This window comes from Anoplophora glabripennis, unplaced genomic scaffold (genome assembly GCF_000390285.2).
Source record: "Anoplophora glabripennis isolate ALB-LARVAE unplaced genomic scaffold, Agla_2.0 scaffold461, whole genome shotgun sequence".
Classification (NCBI taxonomy): Eukaryota; Metazoa; Arthropoda; class Insecta; order Coleoptera; family Cerambycidae; genus Anoplophora; species Anoplophora glabripennis.
The window spans coordinates 325,091-352,557 of NW_019416554.1; the positions used below are offsets into that span (position 1 = coordinate 325,091).

The following is a 27,467-nucleotide window of genomic DNA, read 5'->3' on the forward strand; positions in this document are numbered from 1 at the left end:
AAAAAAGTATCCAATGTAAAAGTTGCAAAAATGCAAAAATCTACAACTTTTGTAGAGGTCACTTTTTACGATAACTTCGAAAATTTCCGAGAAAAATGCGAAAAACAGGTTTTATTCTGATTTTTCGTTTTTTATTTCTCATTTCCGCAAAAATAACTTAATTTTGACTAAACTTGGTGAAAGTAGACCTTTCTGTGTCTTAAATAACCACAAACTTTTTTAGATAAATAAATCAAGAAGTTTCTGAGATGTTCATTTTTTCCGGTCTGAAACACTTTTTTTTCAAAGAAAAATTCTAGTTAGGAAAATCATCGTACAGGGTTTTGCCGGTGATAATTTTTTCGTTTTGACATCCTTTTTGGTGAAATAAAAAAGTCTGTAATTACAGTTCAAAAACATGCTCAAAAATGCAAAAAAATACAAAATTACTTGCAACAATGAATTTTTCAGTAATTGTTGATAATTTGTTTAAATTAAAAAAAAATCAAAAATTGATTACACCATCAGTTCTACGGGAAAAATACAAAAAAAACTGTGTCTCATTGTTTAACTGAAAAACTTTATTTTATTGCTATAAACATCTAAGTCGAATTACAAATACACAACTAATAAATTATCTCTGGATTATTTGAGATTACAGCAATATAAAGTATTAACTGCAGTCTACTGTTGACGCGAAACCTGAAAACCTGAACTTTTGCAAAATTGTTTTATTTTTTTCTGGCTTTATTTGAAAACAAATTTTAAAATAAATTGCATATTTTACATTGCCACTTTTTTCGCTCTATCCAATGGCGTCAACATTTTTGCAATCCGATGATTCGTCTTCGAGGGGCCATCATCAGGTTAATTTTGTTAAATACGTCACTGCTATTTTTATGCCAAAAATCTAGCCATTTTTAATTCTGAATTAGGTGATATTACTATTTTAATCGTAATTGTAAAAAGGTTTTTAGCCATCATTTAAAATTTCTCCTGAGTACGGCTGTGAAACAATTACTGAAAAATTCATTGTTGCGCCTTTTTTTTTTAAATTTTTTAATATGTTTTTGAACTGTGATTACAGATTTTTTTATTTCACCAAAAAGTATATGTCAAAACGAAAAAAATTATCACCGGCAGAACTCTGTACGATGATTTTTCTAAGTAGAATTTTTCTCTGAAAAAAAAAGTGTTTCAGACCGGAAAAAATGAACATCTCAGAAACTTCTTGATTTATTTATCTAAAAACGTTTGCGGTTATTTAAGATACAGAAAGGTATATTTTCACCAAGCTTTGTCAAAATTTAATTATTTAAAAACCTGTTTTTCGCATTTTTCTCGGAAATTTTGAGGTTATCTTAAAAAGTGACCTCTCCAGAAGTTGTAGATTTTTGCATGATCTGCAACTTTTGTATTGAATACTTTTTTGTTTGACGTAAACTTTCGCCAGAAATCCCAATGATACAATTTTTCACAACTTTTCAACCTCCCAAATCAACCCTCCGCCACCCCTGCTCACGCATTTATTTTTTTTTTCGTTTATTATAAGCTTCTTTACCATTTCCAGTTATAAAAGTCCAGGTAACAATTTTCTTTTTTTTTCCCTCTAAATGAGTTATTTCGATCAGTCTAATGATTTAATACGGGAAAATATTTTCGGGCACTTTATTTCTGTACAAAACGACACGTTTCTAAAACAAGCTATTTTGTTCGTTTTCAAAAATTATGAAATAACTAAACATCCACCAAGTTCTGTAAAACCTGTTCTACATTTACCAATATTTCACCCAATAAATTGTTAAAGTACAGTTTGTGTCAGTTTTTGGAAAAATTGTCACAATTTTCTATGTTTGTGATACCGTTCTACACTTAGAGCATATACTACATGGAGGATGCACCGCGTGGTAAGTGTAGACGCTGTAGAGAGACAGGACGGTAGTAGTGGGTCTCTCTCTCTCTCTCAATTTTATTTGAATATCACGAGAATAAACAAATGATCGCACAACATTTGAACGCTTGCTTTTACAGAGGTTAGGAGATAACTTTTCTGCTAGAGAGCGGAGGGAGTTGCGTTAGCCAATCACGTGCCTGCGCGAAGGGGAAAGATAGTACCCAAACTATCTCTGTCACTTATCTACACTGTCGCCATAAGCGTCTTCCTCCGTGTAGTATATGCTCTAAGTTTCTACTTGTTGCATTAAATCTTGACAACAAACCGCAAGCGATAATTGGAGCATCCCCTTTAAAAATTGAAAATTAAACAGGTGCCAAATTGTAGAATATTGCTAAAATTGGTACTATTGAATAAATATTAAAATTGTCTACAATTTCTTGGCCAACATATTGACGTTGGAATATTTACCAGAATTTATGAAGGCATAGTCTGTGTTCAGCAAACGGTCGGACTTTTCAAGTTAAACAAATCACCCAACGGGTTTTAAATGGTCGTTCAATTGTTCCCACTCATCAATTTCAATATTTGCTTTGTTCCTTTTGTTTTCAAGCCTGTATCTCTAAGTCTTGATATGCTTTTGTTTATTATTCTTTGTATCTTGTATTAAAATTATTGCATATTGTGCAGTCCGATCGTTCACGGAACACGGCCTACATGTACGAAAAATATAACTTGGGCCAATTTCTTGATCAATTTTGTAAAACTGTTAAACATAAAATAAAAATGAAGGTTGGCGTAACTAAGTTACATAGTGTGATATAGGTTTAACGTTACTGTATGACATTTTGATAATTGTTACAAATTTTGTGTCCATAAAGATATAAAGTTATATTTTATTATAAAATTAGAATATTTCATTTATTAAAAAATCGATATAATTTTCCAGTACTATATAACTTTAATTTATTTAATTAGTATTAGAATTCCATTGTTTTTTTTTTTTATTTTCAATATATATACGTTCACATGTATACTGTAGTGTATTGATCTTCATGGAGAATATTTTGAAAAATGATAAAGCCGTATACGATGATTAATTTCTTTTTTTTTTGTTCTCTGTTCCCTAAGTATAAAAGGCAACATTCGTATTAGGTTAATAACTACAATTCAGTTAGTAAATAAAGGCTAGCTGTGAATTTTTGAAAATGAATTAGAGATTTCGGCCAGGTATATCTTTTTTGCTTAATATTGATAAGAGAATAAATGCACTAATACAAAACGTCAATGGTGTGAAACGGGTAGCAAAAAAGTTAGGTCCAGTTTAATTCGAACATACCCTTATAGATGGCGCCCTGTACAAGCAGAGTCATTGACAATGACATATTTAAATTTAGCATACTAAAAAAACCCCATACCACAAGTTTATCCCAACATTCAAATCTGTTTGGAAATTATTCCTAAAAAATCGAATAAAATGAAAAACTAACACCCTGTATATCGAAAACTAAGCATTTGTGGGCTCACGTTTGTAGAAAAAAGTCTTATTTTGACTTCAAAAATATGCCCCTAAATACTTTATACTGAATTTTTAATCAGCCTGTTAGTGATGTCAGATCCGATTACTTTTATGTAATCGCGATTAGTAGGTACTTTCTCAATAAGTAATCGTTACTTTGTACTCGTTACTTATTACGATTACTGACCCCGATTTCGGGAGAGTATTTCCAATAAATAGAATAGATTATTTCGTTGGTATTTCCATCCGCCTGCAATTATTCTCATTAACTTCGTACTAATCGTAGCCTTGTTGCTCGCTGGTATTGCATAAGGCGACAGGACAGCTACTCGATTACTACGATTACTAGCAAGTAACGAATCATTACAATATTGACTTCACTACAGTCTGTATACTATTATATTTTGGAAATGGATAATCCTGGTACTGCCATCTGACAACCCACATCCTTATCATAAAATTCGATTTTTGTTGGTATACTTAAACCGTTCTTAATGTAGAACTGTTTGTATTGTTTATAGTGACTTGAAAAATTCATATCGGCCAAAAAATAGAATTGAGTCGTTAACATTTGGCCGCCAAAAAAATTTGATTGCGTTGGATCCCGTATAATTTGACAAATGCTCAAAAAAAGGCTCGTGTTGATGCGAAAAAAAATGTGAAACGTGTATCCAGAGACATTTTTGGCTTTCAGATATTATTAGAAATGAAAATTTTTCTATTGCGCATAAAAAAAACGTGGGCTCAACTTTTGGCGGCACAATATGTTAAAATAATTCGAAGTATGTCATATTTTTCTGCCTAATTAATTATGTATCTTTTCAAGAGTTGATTTTAGGCGAAAATGGAAAGGAAAAAAATGTTTGTAATTAATTTTTTACAAAATATGACTAGTTACAAATTGAATGAATCATGATTATTGTAAAAATCAAAAAAATCGCCAAAAATGGGGTTAAAAACATTACTTCTTAGGGGATTTTTTTGGGGTCTTTAAATTGGATATAGGACCTTCGAACTTGGCTCAAGAAAACTTCATGTTATGTAGAATCATCACACCAAATTTCATCTAAATCCATTCGATAGATTTTGCATAATAATTTTGCAATTCAGATTTTGAAAAAAATTGCAAATTTTCAAAATTTTGCACAGCAAAAACTAAGGCCCTTACATATTTGAAAATTTAATTACATATGGAAGGGCTCTCAAGCTTTCAAACGCTTGAAAAATTCGAGTCTGTCAATTAGGAGAGCTTTGGCGCTTGTTTAAACATTGGTCAAATTTTTTAAAGCAGGTTTTAAAAGTTATTGGAAAGACGCTTCTTTTAAAAAAAAACGGATTGATTTGTCAATTAGTTACGTAGTTATACTGGGACATCCGGGCTAATTTTTCGAAAAAAATACCTTTGGTATTCCGAGTACTTAGCAGGTGTAAGTTTGCAATACTTTTCTTCATTGGCAACCTACTTTAAAACATGTTTAAAGTTATGCAAGCGAGAAAATCAAGAAAATCATACGGGTGGTGGTGGTGGAGGAAGCAGAGAGAGTGGCCGCTTCGGCCTGCTCGAAATTGAATCGGTGAGTTCAAAACCGCGACGTGCTTAAAAATTTTTAATATGTCAGCTTGTAAAAGTAAGATTTTGATGGTTTTTTTAAAATCGATATCTCGCCATTTAAAAAAAACAAGTAGCGTATTTATAGATTCTTTTTTTGGGATTAAAGTATAATTCAATTATTTTTTATTGTTTAAAATATAAGCAAATGAGAAATCAACTCATTATATTAGTAATTTTTGACATATTTTGAAAATAATTGTTTAAACAATTTTAGAATATTTAAATATATTTGTTTTTGATCTTTGATAAACAGTATATAAGTTTATGCACTTACCTTTGATACAATAAAAAAATAAAGTTGATAATTAAAGGAAGTTTAAAGATAAATAATTATCGGACTGTTGAAAGACCAATAATTATTAACGATAGGCATTTGAAAATATGGACTTTTTGAAACGTACCGTCTGGACTAAGGTGACAATCGTGAGCCCAAAAGTAAATGACAGTTGACTATATGGCTTAAAATCCAACAAAAGCTGTTTGTGACGAAGCACTTCAATTCTGTATGCTACACAATTTGTTGGCCAGAAGTCTTCGGAAAAATAAGGGAAACCAACCGCCAAAAACATATTATTCGCCACCAGAACAATGTGAGCTCTGACACATTGGCTAAAACAGGACTTGTTTGAGAATTGAAAGCCCAATTGACGAGTCATCCGCCATACAGTCCTGATTTGGCACCCAATGACTTTTTTCCCATACATCAAAAGTAAACTACGAGTAAAAATTTGTTGATGCCTGAAGAAGTGGACGATGCATTCAAAATGCATGTTTTGGAGGTATCTCAATCGGAATGGAAAAAGTGCTTCGAAAATTGGTTCAAGCGCATGCCAAAGTGATTTTCTGAGATTAGTTGTAAAATCACTAGGATTTTTTTTATTATTAAAAATTACATATATTAATTTGCACAAAAAATATACTAAAAGTATTTTTGTGCATCTGCTCGGATTTTTTTAAATTAAGTAGAAAATTCACATCTTGGATGGGAAAAAAAAGCGAAGAGATAATTTTACATTTTATTGAATATATAAAATTGATAGCAACATTTTTTGGTTACTTATAATAATAAAAGGAAAAGAAAACAGAACTTAATAACAAAATCAAGCTAAATATAATTTCATTAAGACTTCGTTACGACACGTAACGAATATAAACTCTTTTTATTTACATCTGAACTTGTCGAAAAAGCTACAGCAATATTTATCCTCGTCTGTTTCATGATCGTTACCGGAAAAGATGGCTGTGAAGGCATATACAATTATTATTATCTCTTACGAATGGGTTCGGTAAACAGTTAAAAGAGCCTGAAGGTATTTTTTTAAACGGCGGGAGGTGGGGAACACAGGCTGTCACATTTATTCAATTAACGAGATAATTACATTAGCACCACTTTAATTCCATACATTATTTTACAGATGTACAGGTTTTTTTAAAAAAACTAATTACCGGTCGCTAACTAAAACCCTTAATCGATCAATCCAGCCCCCAGTATTTCCGTTCTCTAAAATTTCTCACCTTCGTACCTAATATTTGCCCAAACTCAAAGCAGAATTCCACCCGACCTCACTTTATCGATGTAACAGAGTGTGGGAATCGACTGCACTAGCATTTGTTTTAACCTGAAAACGTCGATGGAGTGAGGTTAGGTTTGGACATCAGAAGTGGGCCAGCCAACAACCCGACGCGAAAAATAGGCCGATTCCAACGGTATTTGAGCAACAAACGTAAAATTACACGTATAAAAATTGTAACCTATGAAAAACTAAACGTAATAAATATTAAGTTTTAATATCCTAAAGGCAAAATACCTTCATCTCTTCGCAGCCCGTCGATTCAATATCATTGCTGATCCATTAAGGGAAAAGAACGGCCTAACGTGTGACGATATGATGCGCGAAACACCACACAACATCGATTTCGAGGGGGAAGCGTGAACTTAACCCGATGAAACAAAGAGGGCGCTGCACCACGCGACTAAATCCAGAGTCAGCTTGTTGTGTAGGAAAGTTATGTAATGTACATAAAATGAAATAAACCATAACACCATATAAATAATATAATTAGCAGCAATTAAATGTCTATAAATACGACCGCGATGATCCACACTCTGAGCGCATCGCATCGTTTCGGTGAGATGTTTGAGCAGCACCATGCCCGGTCCAGAGCGGCGGTTGCCGGACGACCGATCTGCGTAACGCTGGCGTGTAAAAAGAAAAGAACATTGTGTGGCGTTCACCTTGTTTTTAGATTCAATTTTAAGAATGTCCTTTATCCGTCAGTTCGTGTTTTGTATTTAGATAAAATATCAATTGTTAAGGTCTACGACAGTCTATGGCGACCTGGGCCGTCTTATTCCACCAGCTTGAGGACCTTTCCGATGGCAATTGTCCTATCTGTAAGAGAGAAATCGTCAGAATCGAGGTAAATCTTTGGAGTGTATTTAAATGGTAATAAAGGTTCCGCTACTCACTCTCATCTCTGAGGGTAAACCGACCCATCTGAGGCATGAACTTGAAGGGCTCCAGGCAGATGACGCCCGCACACTCTATTCTCATAATAGCTACTTGGTCCTGCTTCACGAACCTAGGGCGAGTCTTGCTTTTCTCTCCCGTCTTTTTGTCGACGAGGCATATTAAGGCCTGTAACAATACAAATAGGATTAGACGTTCAACCGTGTTTAATTATAAAAAACAAAATTTAAATTACAGTAGCTAAAATACAGCATGTTTGGAAAGTACAAGTACAGCAAATAGAAGAATAGATATAAACGACAATTCTTAATCAATTTGAGTCAGCTTGCATTAATTCAAGTTACACAGAGAGAAATATATGATTGATTTTGTCCTAGAATCGCAAGTTAGTAATTTTAAGGCAGAGTTCTTATAGATAACAAGCATCACGAGCAAACTGCTTAATGCTACAAAAAAAATTAAAAATCACGAATCAAAAAGGAACTCAAGAAGTGGTACCTAATGGTAAATTGAGGAACTACACTTTTGAAGAATTTGCAAAATTTGATCTGGACTTGAGACGGTCTGAAGGGAGAAAATTTTAAGTCGTCGATGCAGTGCTATTGATCGGAAGATCTTTAGTGCACGGCATTTAATGTTTTTTTTTTGCAGTAAGTTAGTGTATAAAATAATTTTTCATATTTATTTGACATGGTGGCAGCGGTATAACTACCAGAAAAAGTATTTAAGCTGTAGGTACACCATAAAAGGGTCCGTAGAGTAATATGTATTGTAGTTTTTTTGCTGAGCAACATATGTACTAATTACTACAAGAAGCTTGCTTGAAGGATAAGAAGAGGAACGGTAAAAGAATCGCAACCGAACTAATGTCATACATGAACAAAAATTTTAGGAGGTTATTTTATTCACAAAAATGAATTATAGGTATAAGTTCCTTATCATTTTTTCAAAAATTCAAATCGGAGTTACACAATTTCATAATACGTGTACTTTTATAAAATTAATATTCAACCATAACATCTTTCTCCTTCGGGTCCATAAATGTTTTACTAACTTATTGTTCATAAAAAATTATCACTTTTTAGATATGATTTTATACCCACAAATACTTTACGGACTCAATTACTTCACAGCCACTATTAAACAGAGAACGCATTCGGCGGTCGCGGTCTTTTACAAAATCAGTCGCATTTGGCAATCATGCACAATCCTGTTCACGCCCTTCTTCGAATAGTTGAGGTATTGTTTTAGTAATTAAAATATGAGTTATATGGAAGAGGAAGCTCATCTCAATGGTATCGCGGTCACCCGTGAATGTTTGGAAAAGATCGGTGGAGAACGCGAAGCGAGCACGACGAGCTCGGGAGCGTCTAGTGCGAATTCATACATTATAAAACATGGGAAGGAACTCCACCGCGCGCGATCGAGACTTGCACTGACCACGACTGCCTAATACGTTCTCTGCTTTACTGTACAGAACAAATCAGCGGTTTGGTTACAACGTCCGATCGCTGTGTACTTCGCCAGCCTGTGCAGCACGTTCCCAATTACGAAGTGGAGCGCTGAGTTAACGGAAGTTACGGGATAATTTGCTTATTTTTTAAAAGGACGAGATTTTTTTTTTTCCATTTTCTGTCTTTATTAGGCCTTCCCAATATGTGGTGAAAATTAATGCCATTATGACTGAATCACCTTGTATAAAACATGAACTAATGAATTTTAGAAATACTTGAAATGTATGAAATTTTCATAAATAAAATTAATTAGTTTTTTTTGTGGTTTTTCCAAAATATTTAAAAATGTTATATTATTAAACGTTACAAAAATTTTCTAAAACCATCTTATTCCAAACAACAACGTTTAACATTTGTGAGGAAAAATGCATTTAATGCATTGCTACGATATTTTGTGACATATTCCGTACAAATTTTGGTATATTACTTATATTCCACAATTTTTCCGTATTAATAATATTAATGCTTACAATACAGGGTGATTCAGGTTTAATCTGAATAACTTTAGGAATCGATAAAACAGGTTAAAATAATGTTCATGAACTTATTTCCTATTTTTAATAACTTTTGCACTTAATAATTTTAACGACGATTTTCACAAACGTTCAGTTTATACAAATCACTGCGAGTTTTATTTTTCATGGGTTGCTATAACGTTAAATGAAATTTACGCGGCTGCGACGCTACACTGTTACAAATTTCATTGGATATCTCAGACAAGGCCAAAGATCGAAAAAAAAACAAGACAAAAAAGTTTCAAAATTAATGAGGCAAAGGTGGTGTGCAGCTGCTTTATTGAAAATAATTTTTTTTAAAGTTTTGAAATAATGTAAGAGCACACAAAATACACTTTTAAGAGGGGTAGGTGGTTCAAACTTGAGAAGCTCATGTAAGATCATAGGGAATGTTTGTGTTCCGAATTTCACTTCAATTGGGTGAGTGGTTCAAAAGTTATGACGGAAAAACGAGAAAAAAATTCCTATTTCAACGCCCTCTGTCTCCGAAATGGTGCAATTTAGGAAATAAGTTTATATTATTTTAACCTGTTCTATCGATTCCTGAAGTTATCCAAATTAAACCTGAACCACCCTGTATAAATCATAATTTTCAATGTTCATGTTTAAATTTTCCATCGTTTATACCGCAAAATTAATAAATTCTTACCATTTTTAAGAGCAACCAAAAATATTAAGGTTTTTTTGTTTCTCCTTAGCAATGGGCTATTTTATCTACTCGGAACAAGAGAATCCAAATTTTTTTAAAAACTTTAAATAAAAAAGTTACAATCAATTTTCTAGTTAAAAAGCACCAATCCAGTCTTTAGAATTTTAATGTTATATTTTCCAATCAGGATTTTGTACCTTTTTTTTAAAGGAGGACTCATTTATGGCAAAGCTTTTGCAAAGTCACCACTGATGATGCCAATATGAGAAATGGCAAAACATTTGAAAGTGTTGAATGCAACCAGTTAAATAGGCGGAATATCTCGGAGGACTACCATTGTTTGAGGAGCGGTCTCATCCGTAGTGGTTTTAGAACCCCCGACAAGAACTGAAATATACATAAGGGCAGATCTAGGAGCTCTGATAGCAAGCATGCCCCTACAGAGCTTAGCCCGAGAACAATAATCAGATTCAAGCAGATCAAAGGCTAAGAAAGTGAATTAAGTGACGGCATATTAATCCGAAAAACCATTGTATTTTAAAAATCAGCTGGAGTCATGAAAGCCCATATAATATATCAAGGTAGCACTTACTTTAACGGTGACCTCCTCGGCAGCGCAATGAATATGCATAACAGCACTATAACCTGCGCAGATGATGGACTTGTGCTCCAGGATGACGAGCTGCGCGTCAAACACGCGACCTGTATGGATGGGGTTGACGGAGTCGCACAGCACAAACCCGGGGCTCACATCCTCTTCTTCGACACCCTTTACCTTAATCTTGACGTTCTCGCCCGGCACCACCCTACCAACTTCATCGTCGTCCGATAGCAGCATATCCACCGTCACGGGCGTCTGGACGAAATTACGTTATAAATAAATCGTTGAAAAGGCTCTGGTGGATCTCGAATATCAATTATCTTAAAAAATACGCACCCTATTGGGCATGATGAGCATGGTCTGGCCCTTCTTGCACTCTCCGGACTCCACCTTGCCCATCAGCACTGTGCCCATATCCTTGTACTTGTCCACGATGGGCATGATGAAAGGCCCGTCCAGCTTCCTGTTGAGGGACGGCAGGTTGTCGATGAAGGGGATGAAGGCTTCGCCCTTGTACCACGAGCAAATCTTCTCGTCCACCTTATCTTTTAGGCCCTGGCCGGTCTGGCCCGAGCATGGCAGGAAGAACAGATCCTTGTTGTAGTTGAAGCCCAGCTTCTTGAGATATGGCAGGATCTTGTCCTTGCACTCGTTGTACCTGGAAGAGTAGTGGTTATAATTGAATACCTCTGGCAAGAATACCCAGCTAAAATTAATCAAAAATTGATTTAAGGTGTTCAAAGACACACTGACAGAATTCTGTATATAAATGAACGACTAACAATAAAGTAGTTCAAATGTATCTTTTCCGTGAACTGATTTTATCATTTATATTTTAACAACCGGGGTCCATTTTTGTTGAAAATTATGCACAATTAACAAGGGGTTGTAAACATTAAACAAGGAAGTATGACAAAATAAAATATGCAATATAAAGACACAATTATGTGTTTCTTTTGCAATTAATAAAACATATTTTATTTGAAGATGGATGCATGTCCAAAACGTACACATTACAAAAAAAAACAATTACTTTTGACTGATGTTCCACGAAAGGAAAAAAATATATATTCTCAACAATCTGCAAATAAAGCTAAGACGATTGAACTACTCCATCAGATTTTCAACATCCTGCTTAAAAAAATTTGTAAATATAGTTCAAAATATTGATAAAATAATGTCAAATTTCATCAAATTCTAATCAATTTGTCCCACTCAAGAAAATTCATGAGAAATGTCTGAAAATCAGCCTCCTAATGTGGTTTCCCCCCTTAATTGTTGCCTTAAATTTAACAAGTTTAAAATTCAATGGTAAAATACAGAATTGCCCCTGTATGAAATAAAAACAATGTTATAAAAACAGAAAACATGCGAGAGTTACAAACACTTACCGTGCCTCATCCCAATTTACCGTGGGATCGTCCATCTTGTTGACCAGCACCACCAGATATTTGACCCCAGCCGTCTTGGCCAGCATGGCGTGTTCCCTGGTCTGTCCGCCCCTGTCGAATCCCGTTTCGAACTCGCCTTTCCTCGCTGAGATCACCAAGACAGCCAGATCGGCTTGGGCAGCACCCCCTATCATGTTGGGTACGAAACTTTTGTGACCGGGCGCATCCAGGATGGTGAAGTGCTTCTTGTCAGTTTCGAAGAAGGCACGGCCCACCTCCACCGTCTTACCCTTATCTCTTTCTGTTATGAAACAAGGAAAAAAAAGAAATGTTATTTGGAAAATGTTTTTTTCTCGATTAGTCATCTTTTTATAAAGATTTTACAAGAAGTTTTTTTTAGCTTAAAATCACTCAAAGATTCATCTCTTAAAGTTTACCGATATTATTAACTATATTCGCTGCCTACCAAAAATTTTGTTACATTTATTTGATTTAATGTAATTTTTTTTAATATATCAAATATTATTGTTTTATTATTTTAAATTTCCAGTACTATAATTTATACAAGGATGGCTGTATTGAAGACATTTCATAATCTCCTTATGAAACGTCTCCACTATAACCATTCTTGTCTATCACATGGATTTCTATACTTTGTTCCTCTCATGTAAAGGTAGATGGACCATGTGGATTTCCAGCCGTGCATAGAAAATGTCATAATATACCTATAGAGCAAATTAATGAAATAGCACAAATTGACTTTCAAACAGCCATTTTTGGGCAAACAAGAACATTGACACTTGGTTAATATGAGAATTGTATTACGCAAGTAGTAGATTCACTAGGAAATGTTTTTTGTGAAACGAGTATCCTTTTAATAAAGTAAAAGTCCAGACTGGTAACACAAAATATTTATGTAGCTCTTACTAGCGACCAACTGAAGAATATGTCTTAAATTGGTGGATTGAAGAGCGATAGTAATACTCGTAATTCTAAGTTAACTACAAACAGGGTCGGAAAGTACCGATGGTCCATTTGCCGTATCGTGAGAGCGATAAAGTAAGTCAGAAATCCGTGCGATAGAGAAAGATGGCTATAACGAAGGCGTCTAATAGTCAGCGCCCATTTCGCCCTTCCACAAATAAGAAGTGGATCTTATTTGTGGAAGGGCGAAACGGGCGGTGACTATGAGACGCCTTCATTATAGCCATCCTTCTCTGTCACATGGATTTCTTTATCGCTCTCACGTAACGGCAGATGGACCATCGGTACTTTCCGAACCTGTATAAAAAATGCCTATTTAGGACATTTCCCAATTTCCTAATTTTTCGTAAAAAAATATTTTCTATTATTGAACTTTAGTTTTAAAGTATTATAACATGGACTACTTACTGCCAAGAGAGGAATTTTTATTTTTTTTTTTTGAGAAAAGTAATTTTTGATAAAAATTCTCGATAGTATTCAGAAAATATGAAATATTTGATGGACAAAGTGGCTTTATTTCTAATAAAAAAAATTGTTTGTAACTAAAAAATGGAAACAAATATTTTAAAAAGTGTAGCTATATTAATAAGTTTATATTTAATAATTAGAAACAAAACTAAACAATCAATCAAACGTCATCCCACCAAGACGTACAGTTTTTTCAAATCCTCTGAACAATTTTGTATTTAATCTAATAAAATGTTGGCAGCATCTCTATTTCCAGTTTTGTGTTTCAATAATTCCACATTATTTTCAAAACAGTTTTTTTTGTTTAAAATATTTGTTAATAAAAATAAAATTTATTAAAAATAAAACAAAATTTGTATCCATCTTTTTTAGTTGTAAACAATTTTTTTAATGTTTTTTTTTTTTTGTAGAATTTTGTAAAATACTTAGAATACCTTGTAAATCAAAATTTTTCTATGATAGGATTTATATGGAAAGTAAATTTTATATAAATGACCTCAAAAACAAAAAAAATTATAGTCGATAAATAGCATAATAACTTTTTTGTTCATGTTTGATTAGAATTCCTCAAACAAATATTAAAGTGGGGGAATCTTAACGTAAGCTGTAATAAGTATGTATAACTCGAAAACCTAAAATAGATTATGCATTAACCTTTAGAGTTGTGAGAAAAATAATTCTAATAAGCAAACTTTCATAAACTACATAATCTTTTATGTATTACATACATAATTCTTTTCACGATTCAATCAAAATTAAGAAAAAATTAATACTAAACATCCAATCCAAATAATTTGACAAAATGGGAAGCGACCCCATTTAGATCATAATTAGAACTGACAAAAAAAACAAAATTTTGCAGACATACCTTCTTGATTGGTGTCCAGGGCCCAACTGAGATACCAACTCTCCCTACTCTTCTCCCTCGCCTCCCTCTCATATTTTTCCAGTGTCCTCTTGTCCACCATGCCCGTCAACGCCATGATCTGGCCTCCGATGGTACTCTTACCCGCATCGACGTGCCCTATGAATACGACATTGACGTGTTCCTTCTTGTCTTCCACCACCTTCTCTTTCACCTGTTGCTTCTTCTTTATCTTAATGGGGGCCTCCTCAGATGAAGGTTCTTCATCATCATCTCCTTCCGGGGTGGTGGCTGGAGGGGCAGAGGCCGATGTGCTGTCATCATCGGCCGCGTCTTCCCAAGTACCCCCCTCCCCACCGGGGGATGCATCTCCGTCAGCAGGCGGGATGGGCGGAGGTTCTTTCACTTCCACCTGCTCGGCGGACGTTTCCGTGTTGGTACCTACAGTAGGTATTAATAGAATAGAAAGCGAAAAGTTTAATTCGTTTAAAAACAAATACGACAAAATTGAAATAGTTTTTAATTTAATTGTTGCTTATTTAGTATTAATTATACCGCTTAATAGTAGCATCCGTATAATTTTCAGAGAATACGTTTTATTAGCACAAACTTAAAATTTGTCATTGTCAATTTATGTTGTCATCACAATGCTATACTTTATGCTTTGTGGTCACCTTTATTCATTTTTCTATTTTTGTTAATAATCTGAAATATAATTGAAAACATAAAATACAATTTTATAACCCATTAACAATTGATTAAAATTGATGATCTGAACACACAAAAAACTGGGAAATCTTTACACAAGTTAAAAAGTGAAGGTAATATTATTTTGAAAGGATTTTTTTCTTTAGAATAATATCTACATTAGTATTACTCACCATATGGCATAATTTAAATAGAAGTATTTGGAAACAGGAAGTTTGACAAGTAATTACTGACAAAATATGTTACTTTGACAAACTGAAAAAGGATATCAATGTGCTACAACTTACTACCATAATCCAGAAAAAACTGGTTTATTGGTAAATGATTTACTTGTCATAAAAGTTTCACATTTATCTTAAGGCCTGACTTAACTTACTGAATACGTCAAGTTTTATAAAAAACATTACACATTGTTTCAAAATGATCGGATTGTATAGGGGTGCGAAATAAAAAAAAAAATCTTTGTTTACAAAGAGCTTGGGAAAACCATCAATGTGGACAAAATTTGAGCAAGACGCTCGTGTCTCCTTCTTTTGCAGAATGATTTACTAGTTATGCAGCAGGATAATTTCGCCTTAGTAAAAAAAAACGTTATAAAACGGAGGGTGTATAACCTAAATTAGAAGCAAACGTCAATTTCATCTACACTTGATACTTACCGTTTAAAATGGGATTGTGTTGGGGAGAATTACTAGATCCTTGGGAGTTTGTTGGAGACGGTTTCTCGACTACTTCGGGCGCTTTTCCAAATGAGAATGAAGGCACAAATTCGACAGCATTCACATTCAACGTGGAAAATGGAGCTGTCACATCTGCATTATGTTGTGGTGAATTATTGGTCGATGTAGAATCGGCTTGAGATTCCCAACTGTCCGGTGCTGTGTTGTTTGACATTTTGTGCACTTACGTTTACTTAATTCCTTATAAACACCTTAAAAATCAAAATTAACACTCGATAGCAACTCGTCTTCGTCCGCGTGCGTTCTCTCGACTTGCCACCGGAACACAATGGCCGAATGTCGAATGTCATTACAAACGACTGTTACCGACCGAGTATTTTTCGAATTCCATAAATAAACCGGAAGTTTCACAGCGCGAAATTTGAACTTCAAAGATCATTTTATTTGTTTTTTTTATACTGTTTAAAACTGTACGAACTAAAAAACTGTTTTTTAAAAAATGTTTATTTTAATAAAAGTACAGCTATCGTATAACTTCATTCTGTTTCCGTTTATCATTTCTATTGATAGAAGCCTCCCTTTGCTTCTCAATTTTCAGTTGTCTCTTCACAGCCTTATGCTCTAGTTCTTCGTAATGCTCTGCGAACATCAGTCTTAAGGCAGGGTACAAATGTGGCACCAGAGGCAATTCATCTATCCTAACCTATAAAAAAATCAATTAGACTTAGATCTGGACAGTGCGGTTCACATCCCACTAACCTGCATGTTATCAAAGGCAATGCCAACATTCTCAGCGAAATTGTCATTGAATCTCGGCAATTTCGCATACCTTTGACTGAAATGGGTCAGGAGGATATGCTTGGCATTCATTCTTTTGCCGATATCTATCGCCTGAGATGTGGTGGAGTGCATTTTTATGACAGCTTCATGGGCTAGTTCGTCTTCCATCGTCGCTTCGTGAATCAAAACGTCACTATTAGTACCTGCAAATAACTGATTATGTCACAGTTTCATGTTTTTTGGTGTTTTTCACAAACCGAGTTCTACCAAATTATCCGACGGCATGGTATCACCAGAGTAAGTAATCTTGCGCCCGTTCTTGTCTGTAAATGCTACTCCAAAAGCATTGGGACAATGCCTAACGAAACAAGTACTTATACGCGACATCCCCAGTTTTTCCAAAACAATTTCTTTTGTAGATTCGGACAGTGTTTGGTTGTTAAATATCTACAAAATAAAATAATTATTTACGTGTAAATATAAAAAGTAATCAATAATTTCATTACCAAGTCACCGTTTGGCACGAGATGGAATTCTTTTCTGATATTTTCAAAGCATTTATCGTAAAAATTTAACCAGGCCAGTATTTGTTTAGGTGCAAACAAATACACTTGTTCTTTCTTCATTTTTAGATTATCCAAGGCCCTCCTTCTACCTTGCAGAAGCCCTATAAGCCCGATGTGGTGATCGGCATGCAGATGTGAAATGTAGATGGCGCTTATGTTAGCCAAGACACGATCTGCTTCTTCGTGACCAAAGAACCTTATAATTTGCCCGCACGTGCCTTCCCCGCAGTCTAGAAGCATATTCTGGCTTTCGCTAAAATAAAAAAATACTAATATCGCTTAAAATTTCATATTGAAAAAAACCTACTTTAATTTTAGTAAAATCCCACTTGTATTCCTTGTTTTGTTTGGTATACAAGAACCGGTACCTAAAAACAATTTAATTTGACGATTTAAATTTCAAAATCTACTAAATGAGGGTTACCTAAGAATAATATTTGTGGATATTGACTAATGTCCAAATTTTTCCTGTCTCGTTTCAAATTGTTGCACAATTCCTGCAAAGTACTGGAAAAATTCTCCACTTCCATTGTCTCTTTCAGATATTCCGCAGGATTTACTTTCAGTTCAGCAAGTCTACAATTATGACACAAACTACAGGGTGTCCCACTTTGAAAAACCAAGTGAACTAATTTATATAAAAATCTATACAATTTGATTTTCACCGGATCATGTTTATATGGAGTCTACTTTTAGAACCATATTGATTTAAAAACACGTCACAAAGCCATACAGAAGAAATATGTTTTTGCAAAATTTATTTTCCGTTGAATTTCCGCTATGCCTCATTATTTTTATACATACAACCGAGTTCGGATGCCCATTTAAAGTTACACACTGTATATAATAATTTAAAAACAATCATTTCTGATATATTTTAATTGGTTTAATTATTTGAAAATTGGTACCTAAAAAAATCACAAGAAGTTATAGTATTGAAATATGTGTGCTAAGTTTCTTAAAAAAATACGTTTGAAATGTTTGTTTCTTATGAATTATGTTGATGGCTTGTACAGCTATAAATCCGGACACCCTGTACATATAATATTTAGCGACTTTTACTTAGTTATATCCAAACGCTAGAATAAAAGAATTAATACAATTTTTACCTGTCTAAACCTAATTTTGGCCTTAAATGAAAGCTACAAAAAGTTTTGGGAAAAATATATGGCTCCGTAGGACTGGCTGGTCTAGATTTCACAGACAAATTTTCCAATTTTAGGTCATTTTGAAGCGAACTGGGAGACGTCAAATCCTTCTCTTCACATTTCTGTTTTTTATTTAAGTGGATCCCTGGATTCTAAAAAAAATCAAATAGAAAAAGTGTTACTTATGTGAATCAGGAAAATTTACGTCATTAACGATTTCCATTCCCTTTTCACTTAATAAAGGAAAAAAGTCCTCTGAAAGCATGTTCAATTTGTATTGTATCCTATGAACCGCTTGACTACCCATGCAAGAGTTTGTTTCATTCAGAATCATGTGTTGTGTACTCGCTGAAAAATTCTCCATCCATTTTTTATACCTATAAAAGCCATAAACAAAATTACATATTTCCTATTCAAATACTGTAGAGTTTGGTTATTATGAGTCCACTTTTAGTGACTGGCCATATTTTGTGCCATACTTTCACTCATAAATTTGGTTTCTCCTCTTTTATAACAACTCAACTTCAACAACCTAATTTCGAATTGCGTGATGTGATTTTTTTATAGTTGTCACGGAAACACACGTTGAACAGCGTAGAGCAATCAAGTTCTGTTCTAAAGCTGATAAAACAGCCACGGAAACATATCAACTGTTACAAACGGCGTATGGTAAGAACTGTGTATCACGTATGACTGTGTTCCTGTGATTCGAGAGGTTTCCTGATGGTCGAAACAGCATGCATGACGACGAGAGGATGGGGCATCCACACACCAGACGAATGAATGAAGACATCGAAGCTGTGAGCTCTGCACTGAAGTCTGATCGTTGATCAACCATCAGAATATTCGCAGACGATCGTGTATGATTGATCGATGATCAGACAGCGCAGAGTGCACAGCTTTAATGTCCTCTCGTCGTCATGCATGCTGTCTCGGCCATCCTCCTCCCAAGCCAAACGAACGCAGTCAGATGTGATACACACTCCTCACCGTACACCATCTGTAACAGTTTCCGTGGTCGTTTTACTGGCTTTAAAACAGAACTCGATTACTGTACACTGTTCAAGGTGCGTTTCCATGATAACTATCAAAACTTTATGCACGCAAAAGTTATAACTTTGATGAAATTTTGTTTGGTCACTCGGAAACTGTGTTTAGTCTACAATAAAGATGTGGGACATTTTTTCAAAAACTTTAACACTTCCTGTACCTTTTTTTTAAATAGTCCTGCATATATTTTAATTTCGATTGTTAGCTTACGTTTAGTATGATGCAATTTCGCTATTGCTTCAACGTCGTCATAAACGAACTCCACGTGTTTACTTACCTTGGATGTTGCACCACATCTGCTGGAGTAAAATGCACCACCAAAGTCGCTATGTCACAATCTTCTGTTGCAAAAATTTGGTGCCTTTTCAATTCTTCACTGTTCGTCAAGGAATCTAAATATTCTTCAGAAGGACAGTCAACAACTGAAAGTGCGGTAAAATTATTTTTCTATACGAACTGCTAGAATTAGTGCTACACGAACCAATAAAGACAGGACCAGCGTCGTCAGGTTCACACACATCTTTGGAAGTGACGACATTGCCGTTTGGTAAAACAACATCCTCACCACCTTTAAGTTTGCCCAACAGAGGTCCTGGCGGAACGCCCATTCGGACACATTTGTCCAAATTCAAGGCACCCGGTCTGGGTTGTAGTCGACAAATATAAGTCATGGAGATACCTTTTTCTTTCGTGTCTTGTAGGATCTGCTGAGAAGTTATCGAAACGAGATTGGGGGTTATCCTCCTACCACTATCTAGAATAAAAATAGGCATCAATACATAAAGTGTTACTAGTGTAGCGGGGGTCAGTTTTTTAAGGGTAATAGTTTGTGTTTCCCAGAATACTAATCTGAAAATCTCAAAGTTGCACTCTGTATAATATTTGGTTTATATTTTATGTTTTTTAGGTGAGATTAAGGGATACCAGTTGTTTTGGATCGGGATCTGGATCGGGAACGATTTCTATTTCTATGTCTACTCTTACGTTCGTGGGCGTAATAATCTACATTATCTTCAACGATTTCTTCTGAAGTGCTAGAACTCGAAGCCGATCTCCTTCGTAATTTCTTTTCGTTTCTAGTGGATGTAGATGCCTCTGACTGCAAAAATATATAATTAAAAACACGTTTAACAATGATAATCAATTTTTATACCTGAACTACTGTTGCGTTAACTTCGGCATTCTTGAAATCGTCACCATTTTCACTGGTTTTTGCAGATTGATTATCATCAACGACTAAATTAGATGTCCTTGTTAAAGGCACATATCTTACACTAATCACGTTGTCTTCAAAAACGTTATTTTCACTACAATCAGCCATATGAATTTTTAAATCTCTAATAACAACAAATCTTTTTGTCGCCGCAAAAACTTCATCCTATAATAGCAAAATGTTACAAAATGTTACACATACATTTTGAAATATTACCAAGCCTGGAGGCCCATGCAGAGTAATCTCAGGAACTCCTACATCCTGAATTGTGAGTGCAGTACCGGGAAGACCACCAATATTCTTCCAAACTGGTTGTGTTATGAATATATGTTCCAGTTTCGCTAGTTTCATTTTATGTTCATGAGCTAATCTTTGTGTTCCTTCTCCGCAATTAAATAAATACCTAAAAGCTACCTGTGATAAATTTAAATAATGTACTCATTGGGACATACCTGGACTGATCCGAGAACATATACAAAGCACGAGGTGCCCCTTTCGCGCCTGTTCCGAGCACTTGTAACGTAACTTTACCGGGTACATATTTAGAAATTCTCTCTTTAATTTTTTTCCGTTGCTTCTGGGCCTCTGCAATGTGTTTTTGCTCTTTCGGCATACCTTTGAGAATATTTATGAGGTTAGATTTGGACTGCTTTGAATGGAATCTTATGATAGGGATTGTTACGAGTCTGAAATAGGATATTTTGAGGAAAATAGGCATCAGGGGGTAAATTCGGTATTTATACTTATGTGCGGGTGATGAAAATTGTGAAATACTTGTGAATTTCCAATTTGAACTTTTGACGTTGATGGCCTTGAGTTTTTCTAACAGTTTGGCCAACCTGTGGACGCTCAATTTTCCCAAATTCGAATCGTATCTTAAAAATAAATTCCTAATGTACGTGTTCTTTTGTTTTAATTTGAAGACGCGTCTTTAAAGTTTACCGTTTTTCAAGAAAAACGATGTAAAAAAATTGTTTCGTAAGTGTGTAAAAAAGGTGGATATTTGAGTTGGTTAAGTGAAATGAGTATGAGTGATTTGTGTTAGGAAATAATAAAGTGGACTGTACACGAAGACCAAGCGATTAGTTTAAAAATTCCAGTAAGTGTTATGAATAGTTTTCAGGTTACGTTTATGATTATCTACAATTTATATTGTTTTACGCTATAATTTTAAGGTTATAAAATTATCCCTTGCTAAACTTTTGCATAGATTTTACTCAATCGCTTTATTTACCATAGAAAAGGTTTGGGATGGTTTTAATATTTTTGTATGTATAAAAAAATCATTTTAAGGGGGACATAACACATTTATTGATTAAAAAGTAATACAATTAATGTAAAAAGAAAAATGTACACTGTTAAAGCACTTGAGTACCAAGCATAATTGCATAAAAATCAATTCTAAATAAAAAATAATATCCTAGGAAAAATACTTTCATTTATATTCACTCCTGTATAATATATATAATTTTTTTGTAAAAGCACATGTTTCATTGATTTAATAAAGAAAATATATTCTTTGAAAGAAATAGCATATTGTGGGAAGTCGTGAAAATTAGCAAAAATGTATAAATCTTCAATCATGAGAAAATAAAAACTGGTTTATGGCTATGTAGGAGAGTGTGGGGTGTATCACATATATTTTGAAAATGCCCTGAGCATAAATTGTGTATGACATAAAAGGAAACAGTTACGTTACACATTGTTGCAAATTTTCACGAAATCCCTAAATACATTGAAATTTAAAAATATAAAGACTACTTTTTACACTAGTTAAAATGAGCTTATATACGCTTTTCGCAAAATCTTAAGGCCCTACTGATTCGGTTGACCAGTAAAAGTTTCAAAAAGGCTTTGTAAATTGGTTTCAAAAAGGTTCCACAAATATATAAAAAGATAAGGTTTGAGGCAAGGTAATACTTCCAAAGTTGTAGATATAATACTTTCTGAGAACTTGCCACAAAAGTCTGCAATAAAAAAAATATAGTAAACCGTCGGCACATCGACAAACACAAAAGAAACAGAACTTTATCCGCCGACTAAGGTGCCAACCCACCTTAATCCTTCCAGTCCTTCTTGATTTCGAAGGTCCACTCCCACTTGAGGTGCTCATTTTTGTCATCGTCCGTGAACAGGGAGTGAACGGTGTAACCGCCCCTCGCCATCAAACCCGAAGGGGCATCTTCGGGTGGGGTAGTGTAAGACTGCATTTCGACTTTAGGAGCGTAGGAACCCACCATGTGGGTCATTTTGTCCACTAAAATATTCCAATATTTAATTTTTTTTAATGTTAATTGCAAAAGCAAATAAACATTGCAGAAACTCAACTCTATGAATGATCTATGAATGTGAGTAAAGCTTTTTAAAAGATCATAGAAAAAAAAAATGTTAAACGATCTTAGATGACTGTTTTCAAAATTAAAAATTATATTGGTACGTTTGTCACTTTCCCTATTTTTTTTTTGCGAGTCATCTGAAATCTACGAGACACTAAACATCAATGCGATGATTAATAAGCCTGTTTTACCTGGTTCTGGAAACCAATCCAGAAAACGACAGCATTATTATTGACAAGAAAAATATATTAGTACTATGTTCACATAAAACGTTTCACCAAGTACTTCAAATTTGAAACTTTTGTCAAGTACATGGAAATTCAGATTGTCCCTTAGTATGACTGCCAAACTAACATCTTATAGGACATGAAAATTAACGCAAGAAGTTCAAATAAACACTCATTGCGTAGATATAGCGGCTTGAAGATAACATGTCCGCAATGATTCCTTTTAAATAATTTATAAAGTTGAAATATCAGTGTAAGTTATTTTACATGTTTATTGGCTATTTGTGATCCATTTTATTGGTTGTGCCAAAATTCATGCAAGATTTTAATTTTGTGCCATTTATGCAGTAAACTGTTTGAAAGAAAAAAGACAGCGTAACAATTTGGGGTTACGAAAGATTTGCATCTTCATGCTTTCAAAGTTCAATCGACTCAAGAATTGAAGCCTACTGACCATACAGAGCGAAGAGAGTTCGTTGAATGGATTATGGAACAAGTGGATGCAAATTTTTCAAACAAAATCATCTTCAGCGATGAGGTTCATTTTCAACTCGGAAGGAAAATGAGTCAATTTTGAGGAATTTTTTAAACTAAGAAATATTCATTGGGCGGCTATTTTCTGAAACTCGTCCGAAAACGGTTAATTCTCCTACAAACTTGTACTCTGAACCCGAGCGGACATGCACAATGTTTATATAGTTCTATCGTTTAAAAATATAAAAAAATAATCGATTTTTTGATCGTTGAAATTGTATACACGGCTGGCAACGGTACATGGTCCGTCTGCCTTTACATGTGAGCGACAAAGTAAAGTAAAGAAATCCGTGCGATAGACAAGGATGGTTATAGTGAAGACGTTTCATAATCTGAATAGTTACTCCCACTTCTAACCGAGCAAATCCCAAAAGGGGCAGTGACTATTCAGATTATGAAACGTCTTCAATATAGCCATCCTTGTCTATCGTACGGATTTCTATGATTTACTTTGTCACTCTCACGGAAAGTAAATGGACTATGTGGATTTTCCAGCCGGGTATTTCCCCTTAATGGCATTTGCTATCGCAAATGCCATTAATCCAGTTTTTTGTGACTAAATTGCAAGATATGGATGTGACCGATATGTGGTTTCAACAAGACGGTGCCACATGCCATACAGCCCGATAAACAATCCAATTACCGCATGAGTCATTTCCCACTCATGTAATTTCCCGTTTTGGTGATCAAAATTGGCCGCCGAGGTCATGCGATTTAACACCGTTGAACTTTTTTCTTCTGTTTTTTTTTTAAGGTTTATACCAACAAGCCCACGAATCCTCACACCTTCTAGGAGGAAATTGAGTGCTGTTTCAACAAATTTCAGTCGCATTTATGCAAAACGGTAATGGAAAATTTCAATAAAAGAGTGGGTATGTGCCACCAATGCCGCTGAGGCCATTTACCCGATATGCTATTCCAAAGATACTGCATACTTCATGAATAAAAAAATATTTACAATTTTTAATTAAAAAACTTGTGTTTTCTAACAAAATTACTTCTTGCATGAATTTTGGGACACCGTTTATATAAACTCTTAAAATTGGAAGGAGGAACTCCAGCAATTACAATTTTTTTTGTAATAAAAATATGTAACATGAAGAATATTAAAATATTTCATTAATCATTTAAGAAAAATTTGAGAATTTTTTGAAGATGTATTGAAATATATTGATGCATTGAAAAAACTTAAATATTTCATAATTTCATACTTTTCAAGTATTTCCGAAACTTGCAGTGCAAAATTTGAAAAATTTTAATGAAGTATTTCATTTTCATAGATTTCATAAAATTTAATAACTCTTCTGATTAACTATGGCGATAATTTAAAAAAATTCACTCCTGCACGTTTTGGAGTAACTAAAAATTGGTCATCATTATAACGTTTTAATAGAATAACCATCGAAAAAATGCAGTGATGGTAATCTTCAGGAATAAATAAATGTACATCGTTACGTACTCAAAAGGATACACAATTTAAATAGGTAGAGTAAACCTGTAAAAGTTTGGCAGTCGAATTAAGAGACGCCCTGTATTATAAATTTTTCAGAATAAAAATAAATATGTAAATGCGTTTTTCTTACCTGGGATGCCCAGTTTGCTTGTCTTTTGCACGTATTTAAGTCCATGTACTATTTCCCTTTGCACTATAAATTCAATTCTTATTCTATACGATACCCCCTCCTTAATCACAAAGGTTTCCTTTTTCAGTTGCGACAAGTCACCTGTGAGATCGAGGGCAATCTCAGGTCGATCTGCGGCGACTAGAACCAGCCTTTTAACAATAACTTTTCTTGGATTATCGGGCTCTACAAAAGGAGATAATGTCATTTGACAAGTCGTTAAAATTAAGGAAGAAGAATAAGTCACAGTTTACTAAATATTTAGTCAAAATTGTAACGTTTATTTTTAGTATTGCATCATATTTTTCAAATTACATTTTTGGTTAAGGCCCTAAAATACTGTAATGGTGAAATTTTTTATATTTATGTGTATTATAAAGGTCTCTAATCGCATCACAGTGTTGGCTATATTGTTGACTGATTGCATTTAATATTGATATCTTATCAATGTCAATAAAAATTGTTTAAATATATGTGAACTTAGAACATCCTTGGAAAAATCAAGTCGTAAGCTCACTAAATCAACCTTTAATAAACCATGCATTATCTGAAACTATCTAAGGTATTAGTTAGATAGTTTTTTCAACATTTGGAAAAACAAAAAAATACTTTTTATGCCAGAGAGTTGGATTAGTTTCAATACATAAACTTTTGCTCAACAACAACGAGAAAGTGGATTATTGCAGATAATACGTATTAATTAATCGTATTTAAAAAATATGTTTACAATGAATAAGAATTAAGATAAATAATGACAAAAGTCGATAACCTGTAAATTAATTTATTAAGAATTAAAAACATGTCTTACAATGAGTATGTTTTTAACGATGAGCTAGCTTATTTTTTATTCTTTTAATTAATTTATGTGCCTTGGGTTTGGATATGATAATTTGTTTTGATATAGCTGAATTTATTTTTTTAAAGTTAAAAATGATTTCACTGTTCTGACAATTAAAAATATGCAAACATGAAAAAAAATCAATAATACTAAGATTTTGCGTATTTGTGGCTAGAATTTTATTACAAGAATAACAAACATGGCATGTTAAGTATGAAAACATCTGGTATATATTTTCTTAACGAAAAAAATCATATTTGTTAGGATTTTTTCCATATTCTTAAACCTGAAACCTTAGAACTTACCAACAATGACTGGTCCGGTTTGCGCCTGTCCCAGTAAAGCTTCTTTATATTTCCTCAGACTTTCATCCTCCTGGTCGATCTGTAAGATTTCCTCAATGGTCTTTTCTGGCGGAGGCTTGTAATTGGATTCCTGTTCGTTCTCGTTTTCTACGAATTCCTCGGGAGTTTTCGCTTCTTCGCTCCCAGACATTTTATCTGACGAAAAGAAATAATTTAAAACCGATTTTGGGTAAACAAAAAGGATGAAAAGACTAGCTAGATGATTCACATATAGGTTATGTCGGAGTACAAAGCGAAATCAGCAATCACCGTAACGAAACTAACGGACCATAAAAAATAATTACGTCGACATATTAAAATAACCATCCGTACATTAATAGCTATTCCAATGTTTATCTTTAATAAAGATCGGTAAAATTTTCACCGGAAATTGGGTAGAGGTAGGTTGGTTTTCTCGTTAGATCAAGCATGCCGATTAGAAAAAAATTGAAAGGTGTACTTACTAGATTATGTGGATTTTTTTTCTCGAACCAAAAATATTGGAAAAGTGTAAAAATGGGTAAATTTCTCTTCACGAAAAATGGGTGGATGCCCCCTAGTACTGTACTCGTACAACTACGCAAGCGTAAATTTATAAACAGAGGCGCGCAAACTCAATATTTGATTCGTAGTTTATTAGTCATCCCTGCATTAATTCAAGCCATAAAAAAATCGGCAACTCATATTAATATTCATATAGGTAGGTATAATATTATTTTTATAAACTATTGTTTTCTCAGATAGCCAAATAGGATGTACTTTTTTCATTTATGATAATAATTTCCCTACCGAAATAGATTTTCGGGTTTCATAAATTGAAAACATTAAAAAAAACGGTTGTAACGATTTCATTGAAACTTGGCAGGCAACTTTAATTTTAAATTGTTCACAATATTATGTGCACGTTTTATACGTTACTTTACATGCAGGGACGTTATTCTAGAGGCGGATGTGGCAAA

The 27,467-nt window shown here is 34.0% G+C and overlaps 3 protein-coding genes across 5 annotated transcripts; all 3 read right to left on the reverse strand.

Annotated features, from left to right (window-relative positions):
* Window positions 1-6,006: 6,006 nt before the first annotated feature.
* LOC108910612 (eukaryotic peptide chain release factor GTP-binding subunit ERF3A) lies at window positions 6,007-16,173 on the reverse strand. Of its 2 annotated transcripts, none has more exons than XM_018715286.1 (7): window positions 15,830-16,173; window positions 14,466-14,903; window positions 12,146-12,446; window positions 11,091-11,412; window positions 10,746-11,009; window positions 7,475-7,643; window positions 6,007-7,397 (listed from the first exon to the last, which is right to left on the reverse strand). In XM_018715286.1, the coding sequence occupies exons 1-7, from the start codon at window positions 16,062-16,064 to the stop codon at window positions 7,354-7,356; spliced, it is 1,773 nt and encodes a 590-aa protein (XP_018570802.1). In that variant the 5' UTR covers window positions 16,065-16,173; the 3' UTR covers window positions 6,007-7,353. The 2 variants fall into 2 exon arrangements, with proteins under 2 accessions (XP_018570802.1, XP_018570803.1); XM_018715287.1 differs by lacking the exon at window positions 15,830-16,173 and adding an exon at window positions 15,344-15,444.
* Window positions 16,174-16,336: 163 nt separating this feature from the next.
* On the reverse strand, window positions 16,337-21,410 carry LOC108910611 (ribonuclease Z, mitochondrial). Its single transcript, XM_018715285.1, has 14 exons — window positions 21,060-21,410; window positions 20,824-21,010; window positions 20,548-20,772; window positions 20,379-20,493; window positions 19,876-20,148; window positions 19,672-19,816; window positions 18,550-18,721; window positions 18,306-18,496; window positions 17,621-17,772; window positions 17,504-17,564; window positions 17,137-17,449; window positions 16,888-17,077; window positions 16,610-16,833; window positions 16,337-16,553 (listed from the first exon to the last, which is right to left on the reverse strand). Exons 1-14 carry the CDS (start codon window positions 21,323-21,325, stop codon window positions 16,374-16,376), a joined length of 2,694 nt encoding a protein of 897 aa, XP_018570801.1. The 5' UTR covers window positions 21,326-21,410; the 3' UTR covers window positions 16,337-16,373.
* Window positions 21,411-21,893: 483 nt separating this feature from the next.
* LOC108910613 (rho GDP-dissociation inhibitor 1) lies at window positions 21,894-27,083 on the reverse strand. 2 transcript variants are annotated; one of them, XM_018715289.1, is made up of 5 exons: window positions 26,973-27,083; window positions 26,470-26,664; window positions 25,288-25,512; window positions 22,664-22,864; window positions 21,894-22,574 (listed from the first exon to the last, which is right to left on the reverse strand). In XM_018715289.1, the coding sequence occupies exons 2-4, from the start codon at window positions 26,657-26,659 to the stop codon at window positions 22,665-22,667; spliced, it is 615 nt and encodes a 204-aa protein (XP_018570805.1). In that variant the 5' UTR covers window positions 26,660-26,664; window positions 26,973-27,083; the 3' UTR covers window positions 21,894-22,574; window position 22,664. The 2 variants fall into 2 exon arrangements, with proteins under 2 accessions (XP_018570805.1, XP_018570804.1); XM_018715288.1 differs by having other exon boundaries at window positions 21,894-22,864.
* Between the last annotated feature and the right edge of the window lie 384 nt (window positions 27,084-27,467).

Coding starts and splice junctions, on each gene's coding strand:
- LOC108910612 (XM_018715286.1), bottom strand. CDS start 16,064: ATGTCAAACAACACAGCACCGGACAGTTGGGAATCTCAAGCCGATTCT. Junction 14,904..15,829: donor ACACAATCCCATTTTAAACG/GTAAGTATCAAG, acceptor TACCTACTGTAG/GTACCAACACGGAAACGTCC. Junction 7,398..7,474: donor GTTTACCCTCAGAGATGAGA/GTGAGTAGCGGA, acceptor TCTCTCTTACAG/ATAGGACAATTGCCATCGGA.
- LOC108910613 (XM_018715289.1), bottom strand. CDS start 26,659: ATGTCTGGGAGCGAAGAAGCGAAAACTCCCGAGGAATTCGTAGAAAAC. Junction 25,513..26,469: donor AACCGGACCAGTCATTGTTG/GTAAGTTCTAAG, acceptor CTCCTTTTGTAG/AGCCCGATAATCCAAGAAAA. Junction 22,865..25,287: donor AAGCAAACTGGGCATCCCAG/GTAAGAAAAACG, acceptor GGAATATTTTAG/TGGACAAAATGACCCACATG.
- LOC108910611 (XM_018715285.1), bottom strand. CDS start 21,325: ATGCCTATTTTCCTCAAAATATCCTATTTCAGACTCGTAACAATCCCT. Junction 18,497..18,549: donor GAATGGAAATCGTTAATGAC/GTAAATTTTCCT, acceptor GATTTTTTTTAG/AATCCAGGGATCCACTTAAA. Junction 17,773..18,305: donor CCAAAATTAGGTTTAGACAG/GTAAAAATTGTA, acceptor TCATAATTGTAG/ACTTGCTGAACTGAAAGTAA.